This window comes from Cynara cardunculus, assembly GCF_001531365.2.
Source record: "Cynara cardunculus var. scolymus isolate 2C chromosome LG 14, CcrdV1, whole genome shotgun sequence".
Taxonomy (NCBI): Eukaryota; Viridiplantae; Streptophyta; class Magnoliopsida; order Asterales; family Asteraceae; genus Cynara; species Cynara cardunculus.
The window spans coordinates 9,685,507-9,694,532 of record NC_037541.1 but is presented as its reverse complement, the minus strand read 5'-3'; the positions used below and the strand labels follow the sequence as shown (position 1 = coordinate 9,694,532).

General features: G+C 35.9%; 1 protein-coding gene across 1 annotated transcript; it reads left to right on the top strand.

Moving 5' to 3' along the window:
- Positions 1–1,684: 1,684 nt before the first annotated feature.
- On the top strand, positions 1,685–8,683 carry LOC112526565 (pyrroline-5-carboxylate reductase). The gene is made up of 7 exons (XM_025136906.1): positions 1,685–2,039; positions 3,705–3,753; positions 6,902–6,993; positions 7,466–7,538; positions 7,945–8,065; positions 8,137–8,242; positions 8,333–8,683. The coding sequence occupies exons 1-7, from the start codon at positions 1,845–1,847 to the stop codon at positions 8,522–8,524; spliced, it is 828 nt and encodes a 275-aa protein (XP_024992674.1). The 5' UTR covers positions 1,685–1,844; the 3' UTR covers positions 8,525–8,683.
- The last annotated feature ends 343 nt before the right edge of the window (positions 8,684–9,026 follow it).

Here is a 9,026-nt window from a genome sequence, read left to right as displayed (position 1 = left end):
TTTGAGAGTGATGGGTTTGGATTGGGAAACTATGAGGAGGGAGAAAGCTGAGATTCCTGATCGTGAGGTGAAGGCGAGGGCAGAGAATTGATCGAGGAGGGGGTTTGGAGGTGAGAGGTAATGGAGAAGAGATGATTTGGTTTGGGTGGTGGGTTCGACGACGATGGTGGGGCACTGGAGTGGGGTCCAACCCTTGAGGTGAATGAGGTCAATTTATTGTGATTATATCATTAAATTTATATATCATCTTATATCAAATTGGTTTTATTTAAAAAAAACTTTGAATTGATATTTTTTAACCATTCAAAATCAAATATTCAACATTTTTATCAAACAAATGTTTTAATAGTGTTTAATATAGATTGGGGATAAAATGGTCAATTTTGACATTCAGACTGTTTATTCAGCACAACCACCGAACAACAATTTATCTGTTAATATACAAACAACTATATCAATACAGATAGCTATATCCATACATGTCTTAACAGCAAACGAACCGAACAACCCCTTAGATAACTCTCCAAAAGAACCCTTAAAAAGAGAAAAAAAAAAGAGATTCCAACATATATAGAGGATATATGGTTCAAATATTGTCGATGTGAGACTCTAACAATTACAAATGACGCACTACCACATATTTATACTACTTTATGAATCTGTGTAGAGAACTCTATTTAGATAATTACAAGAAAACCTATAGCTAAACAAGGTTCTTCTCCAAAGTTTCACGACACTCTTGATTGATCTGGTTTCCCGAGGAACCTTTGTGTGAGACATGACATATTGTACTTTTTACATAGAGTTTTGTAGATAAATCCATAAAACAGTATAAATAGGTGACAATCTTATCACTCCGCAATTCCTAAAGTAGTTGAGTAATATAAGTATAGAATTATTTCCATTTTTTTGCATTCTTGTTTGCTTATTCTGTTAAAACATTTTTGTAGTTTGATTGTCTTAGTTCAAAAACGAAACCCACAAACAAGATTGTGAAAACAACTCAGTGATATGCCAATAGTTCTGTATGTATAAAGTTGTTTGTTTGAATTAATATGTCTGTATAGACTGGAAAAATTTTCATTTTAAAGTGTTTTTCCATAGATGAAATGAGCGTGTTCTTTAATTGGGAGTGACAAGTTTAGAAAAAAACTTGACTTTCTGCATATACGTAAGCGACATTCTATGTTATTATACCACTACGTATAACTAGAGATGGGACTGGTGGAGGACGGAGACCGATTGGACCGGTTTGGACTCGGACCGGGACCGATTCTGAGGACCGGTTACAAAGTATATTACCAGGCCTTGTGCTTTTGCTCGAGATTGGCTGGGACCGGTTACAAGAATAGTTTTTGAGATTGAGACCGATTTGGGTTCGGTCCAGCTCAGGACTAATTTTTGATCACCCCAAGGGGTGTTTGGGATTGCTTATTTGAAACGACTTATGTTTTTCTACAAAAATACTTATCAACTTATTATAAGTCAGAGAAGTTTAACTTCTTTAAAATCTTCTTTTTACCGGTTTAATAATGGTATAAATTATTTATCCAACCACTCAAAAAATGCTTTTTATCGATAAAACATCAAAATAAGTCAATAAATTATTTTTTTTTAGCAATCTGATCGAATAAGCAGGGATTTGGATTTACTAACAAAATAAAGTCTTGTAAATGAAGTAGCCGGGCCATGTGCGGATCTCTCTCTTAACAAAATGTGGTTGTTGCTCTCCTGATTCTTCCTGAATTACTGATTGTACACTCAAATCTCCAATCCAGTTTTCCAATACTTCATTTCATCCCTACTGTTTGTTTCCACTAGTGTTTCCATTCATTTCATTAACAATGGGGTCTGCGCCTATTCCCTCTGAGACCTACAAGCTAGGGTTCATCGGAGCTGGTAAAATGGCCGAGAGTATAGCCAGGGGGGTTATTAAATCTGGCATCCTCCCTGCTTCTCGTATCAAAACTGCTCACAAAGGCTCTCGCCGCACCACTTTCGAATCCTTTGGTGTCGGTGTTGTTGAACATAATAATCAGGTATAATGATTGTTTGCATCCCTACTAGTGATAGGATATGCTATTCAGATCATGTAATAACTTCAGAATTGAAAGCTTTCGTACTGGCGAGTTTTACGAATTTTTTGAACTTTTACGTAAATTCCCTTTTGTGTATGTAAATTAGAAATAAAAAATTGCCAAAAATAAAGTGATCAGCAAATTAGTCCTGATGTATCTTGTTATGCTTTAATCGGTTACCATTCTACCTCGTAGCTCCTTGAATTGCGCAAATTCATAGAAATGTCCACTAAAATGGTAGAGCCGTGTAGGTATAGGCAATGGCTGCAATAGTCTTTGTCAAGTATATGCTATATATTTTGGTCCTTTTAAAGGTATGACAGGCTTCGATGCAAGTTTTGGTGTCTTGTTAGAAAAGTAATGACTGATGTTGCTTGATATTCGTTATGCTATGTTATTTCAGTTGTACTCATGCAGATTTTGAGATGGTTTCCTTTTTTATTCTTTGCTTTTGTAGTTGGTTGTTTGCCCTGCTACCCCATTTACCTCTATATTCGAGGTCTTTTCCTCTTTCTGGGTTGTGACTACCATTTTCTCCTGTATTTAGTGGAGATGCTATGGTAACATGAGAGCAAAAGTTGTAGAAGAAAATATGGTAAAAAATGGAAAACTATTGGGGAAGAGAGAAATTGTAGAGTAGGAGACTTCATAGTAGAAGAAACTATTTCATCACCGAAGTTCATGAAAAATGTGGTATATAGTTTCGAATTATGCAGCAACCAACACGCCTTTGAGTCTATAAAATTGTGGCTAGGATGATTGGAAGTTGGAGCTATCATAGTTGACAAAAGTTCACAATTCATGGTCCAAATGCTGCGAACAACATCAGGGAATTGGAATTCAATCTGCATTTTATTTCTGAATCAACTTGTATTATATGATCCTATAAATATTTTCATCAAAGCTATACTCTTTGGGTTGTTGTGGATTTGTGTAGAGCTTATTGAATTGAACCTTATTTCTAGCCATATAAATAGAAATGTATTTTGTAATATGTCCAAGTATAATTTGGTTTATACATCGCTAGAATGCTGAAATCTTTTTATATCTGCACAATATATGGTTTTAGAAAATGTTGAAAGGAAACTATATATGATGTGCTTAACGATTTGTGATTCATAAAATCTATATAGCCATTATTGATTTGGTTACAAATCGACAACTATGGGAATTATAGTTGTTGAAATATGTGAGGACGACTATACTCCTAAATCTGGTTCCTAATATAGTTGGAAGGATAAATCAGGAACAAATACACAGTGTCTGCAAGAACAAGTACAGTGTCTGCTCATGCAGGGGGAAGCCTAATCTGAGCCCCTTGATCTTTTTGGCAGGGTTGTGGGGGGGGGAGGGGGGAGGGGGTGTAGCCGAAATGTGTAGAGTCCACACTGTTTGTGCACCTTCAGTGGAAACCATTTACCTAATCAATTACTACAGTTCATTCTTATTTTCTATGTTCCCCTTGAATTTATTTTTATTGCATGAATTAATTGTGCTTATGATGCTGTTTTTACTTCCAATGAAGGAAACGAAGCAAACCTACTTATCTGTCTTCTGTTTCTTATCAGTTTGTACCTTTGAGTGTTTATTGATTCTGTGTTCTCTACTGGCATCCCTCCCATTCAGGTTGTTGAAAACAGTGATGTGGTGATATTCTCTGTCAAGCCACAAGTTGGTATTTTCTTATTTCTCATGCCATTTTGACTCTTTTTCTTTCTTTCTTGTAATACTAACGCTAATCAATATTGCATATGGCCAAGTACCTCATATCTGTCTATCAGTCAGCTAGATGAGAATTCAATCAGCATTATCTTTTACTTTATTTTTATCTTCCATCTTCTGGTGTACTTCTCTGACTTGCAATTTTCTATATTACTTCTCTCTGTGAAATCTGGTGAAGTTTTGGTAAACATTAATAATAAAGAATAAAGTATATTAGCTTGACTCGCTTAAGTTGTTTTTATGTCTCAAGTCTAAGCATTATTCGTCTTTATAGCAGATAAAAACAAGTTCATCAGTTTCATCTTTATATTTTTTTTTTGTCTTTGCTGAAGGTAACACCAGACTTATATTTGGATTTTCGTAGAAGAACAAATGGTTTCCGGTATCTAATCAATAACATGGAGAATATATTTGAGTGGATAACATATACATAAATGTGTAGGAACAACATAATACATCAAAGAATACTTGGTCAAAATTGAATTTGGAAGGATCCTGTAGGCATTAGCAACCTCAACCAAATTAGTTTGGTGCCGGTATTGGTCCATAATTTCATGAATTTGTGTCATTGGAGTTATTTTACAGCATCCGAATAACCATGTATGAAAATTGAGAAGAGCAAGCAAGCTTTTATGATTAGATGAGAAACCTACTTCTGGAATTTGTTGTAATGTACAACCTGGTCCAGCCAGGTATATAACCAAGTCCGATTATGTTTACAACTATTACACATGGTCTAACAACTACTACTCATAATTGAAGAAACAGCATATTAGACATTTGGGCAAGGACACAAAGATATGTATGTCTTGATTTCTACATGTTCTGTTAAATGTAGATGCTGGTCCATTCATCACATGCATCAAGTTAGTGAAGCTATTTTTGCAACTATAGCACAACTTTCAGAGCATAGCACAATTTTTAAGAAAATGAGTGGCGAGTTGCAGCCTGCAATCCAAACTGAGGACGGAGAATAAGGTCTTCTAAGAGTTATAAATGGGAAAGCTTTCTTCCAAACATTTGTTGGTTCTGATCGAGTTTGTTATGTTGAAACTATTAGGCCATAGATGATGGTGGAGCCAGGATTTTATATAAGTGGTGGTGGAAACACACTAGATTGTAAGTACATTACTCTTTACCTTCTATATTTTGGGTCCTATGTCCAAGATAATAGAATAAGTTGGTTCCTAGCAACCAATCAACCTTAATAATAATAACTAATAAGATTCTTCTCCAAATGAACACATTTAGACGTTAATACAAGAGTAAACTACATTTTCCGTCCTTGAGGTTTGTTATAATTGCTACTTTCGTCTCTGTGGTTTTGAAATCACGTTTTTTTTACTGGTTTGCAATTTGTTTCGCTTTTCGTCCCTCTGGCTAACACTGTTAAAAGAGTCCGTTAAATCAGGGGTAATTTGGTCTTTTTATTCTTTTTTGTATTTCCTTAATTTTTTCTATTAGATAAGTTTCAATATTATGTTATTATGTATGTTATATTATATATAATAAAGCCCCCACTCCAACACTCCTACCGCACCCCACTTCTTCCCCATGAATGATTTAAGCAATCCAACCCATTCTTCTCATCATGTATCCATTGGAGCTCTGCATGGATTCAAGTTCAAAAACAACAAAATGCACACACACACACACATATACGTATACGCTTGCTCGGATTCAAGATTTACACCAACAATAATGATAAAGGGGATATGAGGATTATAATGATTTGAGACTTAAATTTATATTCAAAAATCCCGAACAATCTTATATAAAGAAACATCTCGACATTCCAAAAAAATGAAGAACAATCAATAAAAAAACCAAACTTTCAGCCTTGAAACTTACACAAATCGACCCCTTTTTTCTGTCCTGCGGCTGTGCTCGATTCTCTATCATAGTGACAAAAAATGCAGTTTACTTTTAATACAATTAAAGAAGGAACACATATGGTAACTAAAGGATAAAATTTTACTTTATACATTAACTGTAGGCCAGTGGCTAACTAACTTGTATCATAGTGACACAACATTGAAATTTAGACAAATTGCAATTTATTGTATGGGCTGCATCTCACGGGCATATTGGTGGAAATACAACCAGAAGTGCATACATCGTAAAAGTATAATCTGAATAACCGTTGAGCAAAAGTTATCATCAACCCAATACCTGTTTAAATTATAGCTGGATGCACTTGGTTAAAAACTTATCAACCTCAATCTCTATTGAACAAATTGGAGCTTAACAGCCTCTTGTTTTAGATGATCAGGATCGAATGCGATAATGCCATTGCCACCAATATAGATACAAACAGGAATGTGGTATCTTCCTCCCCCATTCAAATATAGATGGAAAGCTGATATGAACAATGATAATTCTATTATAATATGGTTCAAACAGGAATGTGGTATCTTCCTCCCCCCGCTCCCCCCAACTCTAGTTTAGACGAAAGCAGAGAGCTCAACAATGAAATTTGCTATTATATAATATAGTTCAAGAGGGTGCATAGACAGTTGCTTCAGGGATGGGAAAGCTTTTTTTTTCGACCGACAATGATACTTGTTTTCTCTTGTGGTGGCTCCTCTCTCCCTTTCTTCCAACAGATTATAATATCCGTATTCCGTTAACTCGTATAAATTAGGTTAAATGAACTCTTGGTAGGATTGTGCATAACATATTTGTACCCTATGCTTAACCAATTTGTACCTTGGACTAGTTTTGTGACAAAAGTTGAGTTTATATCTAGTAGGACATAAAGTTGAGAATCTAGACTTGAACGGTTAAAACCGCCAAATGATTAAACTTTATATATGTGGCATATATCACAATTCAGGGGGGGAGGGTTGGTATAATTTCACACATATACGGCTTACATGAATTCAGCAGTACACGCTTGGACCAACGCCTGTATTAATGTAAAAGCTCAGCTACTACCTTCAATGAACTTTATTTAGCATTGAGATCTCAGTGAATCTCTAAAGGATGTAAAGGAAATGATTTTTTTCTAATGTCGTTTTTTTGGAATAGCACGGAGCTCACCAACTTTTTCTTTTTGTTATAAATTAAAATTTTATTATATTTTATGTTTGTTCCTGCAGTTAAAGATGCGATCTTGCAGCTGAGACCAATCTTATCTGAGAAAAAGCTTCTGGTATCAGTAGTTGCTGGTGTCAAACTAAAAGACCTCCAGGTTTGACTAAAACCAAATTTACTTTCGTTTTGTACCATTACTGAAATTATGATCATATATTTGCTGATAATATGTTTACTAACTATTTGATTCTTCAAGAATAAGGATCTTATTTTTTTTTTCATCCACATAACTTGCCTTGTAGTCCAGTACATCAGTACTCCAATTGTATGATTAACATCTCAATAAGGCAAAACATGAGATTTATTGGCCTTATTTTATATGAATCTGCTTAAGATTTCTCAAGCGCAACTGACTACAATTTCTTGCGTGTGCCTGAGGGCTATTTACCGGGGGACTGTTAAAAAAAACCTAAGTTGGCTAGATTTTGGGAGTGGATTTTGGTTGAAGGTACTATATTGACACATGCCAATGATTTCAAATTTAAGGATTTACGTATTGTAGTTAACAAGGAGTAAGAAGGCATCTGATTTGATAGGTTTATGACATGATGTGTTATTATTTGATCCAGGAGTGGGCTGGTCATGATCGTTTCATCAGGGTAATGCCAAATACCCCTGCTGCTGTAGGTGAAGGAGCTTCTGGTATCAGCTTTTTGATCTTTGCCTTTCATGTTTTACTATTCTAATTGATATTGATCTTGTCACTTGATAGATTTATGTGATCTACAAATGGATTTTTGTTTGTTCTGTCAAACATAAACGTAACTAACGAGATTCACAATACTTTTTTTCTATTCAGTTTACCAACCTATTTATAGCTCAGCATCTTTCTTGTCTTGTATAAGATGATCTTGCCAGAACTAACCACTAGTATTATTGACATACTGTTCTTAATTTATATGAAGTTGCATTCTTGTTTTTAACATTTCAAATTTCTTGATTTTAGACTTTTAGTCAAGTGCCACCATATGTCCATAACCTGAAGAAAAACATAAATAAATATGTTGAAATATTTCTAATATATATAGGGGTATTATTAATAATGCAGTTATGAGCTTGGGGGCAGGTGCAACACAAGAAGATGGTGAAATAATTGCCAAGTTGTTTGGAGCAGTGGGTAAGATATGGAAAGCTGATGAGAAACTCTTTGATGCAGTCACCGGGTTGAGGTATTTACTATTATGTCTCTTTACCCCTTGCCAAATCCCCATATTTTAACTCGAGCGTTTGTTTATTACAGTGGCAGTGGGCCAGCATATATATTTTTGGCAATAGAAGCTTTGGCTGATGGAGCTGTAGCCGCAGGTCTACCACGGGAACTTGCACTTGGTTTAGCCTCGCAAACTGTAAGTTTGGTACTTTGGTTACTGTTAAATGGATGGGGTTCATATATATATGTATATAAACCATGATTGTTGTTTCATGATGATGATCAGGTTCTTGGAGCAGCGTCTATGGCTAGCCATGCTGGGAAGCACCCAGGTCAGCTTAAAGACGATGTTACTTCGCCTGGTGGGACCACCATTGCTGGGGTTCATGAGCTTGAGAAGTCTGGATTTCGTGGGATATTAATGAATGCAGTTGTTGCTGCTGCAAAGCGTAGCCGCGAGCTTTCCCAGAATAATTAGTTGGTCTAGAATCAAGAGTTGATTTGAATGTTGACTAGTCTCTATTTGGAGCAGGCACTTGAATTAATAATTTTTATTTACCTCACGGTTGGATAGATAAATGTTTGGATTTTTGCGATTATTTTTTAACAGGAATTGCTGAATCATTGGCTTATCAAATTATCTATCGAGCCGTGAGACAAACAAATCCACTTTTATGAGTAAGTGCAGTTGCTAAATGGTTTGGTGTATAATGATTTGGGGCTGTTTACTAACTGCTGACTCGGTCAGCAGTCGGTGTGTTTACCAAATCACGGGTTTGACCGCGATCTGACCGAAATGTTGACCGAGATCTTACCCGGCCAGCATCTATTTCATGCTTACCCGAGTCAGATTCTACATTTCCATACTTTACCCATTGTTCTCGATTAGGTTTCACCGCTGCTCCCTCATCTCCCCTCGTCGGTCCGGCTCTCCTCATCATCCATCGTCGCTCTTGGCACTCCTCCTTTCTCCCTCGTCG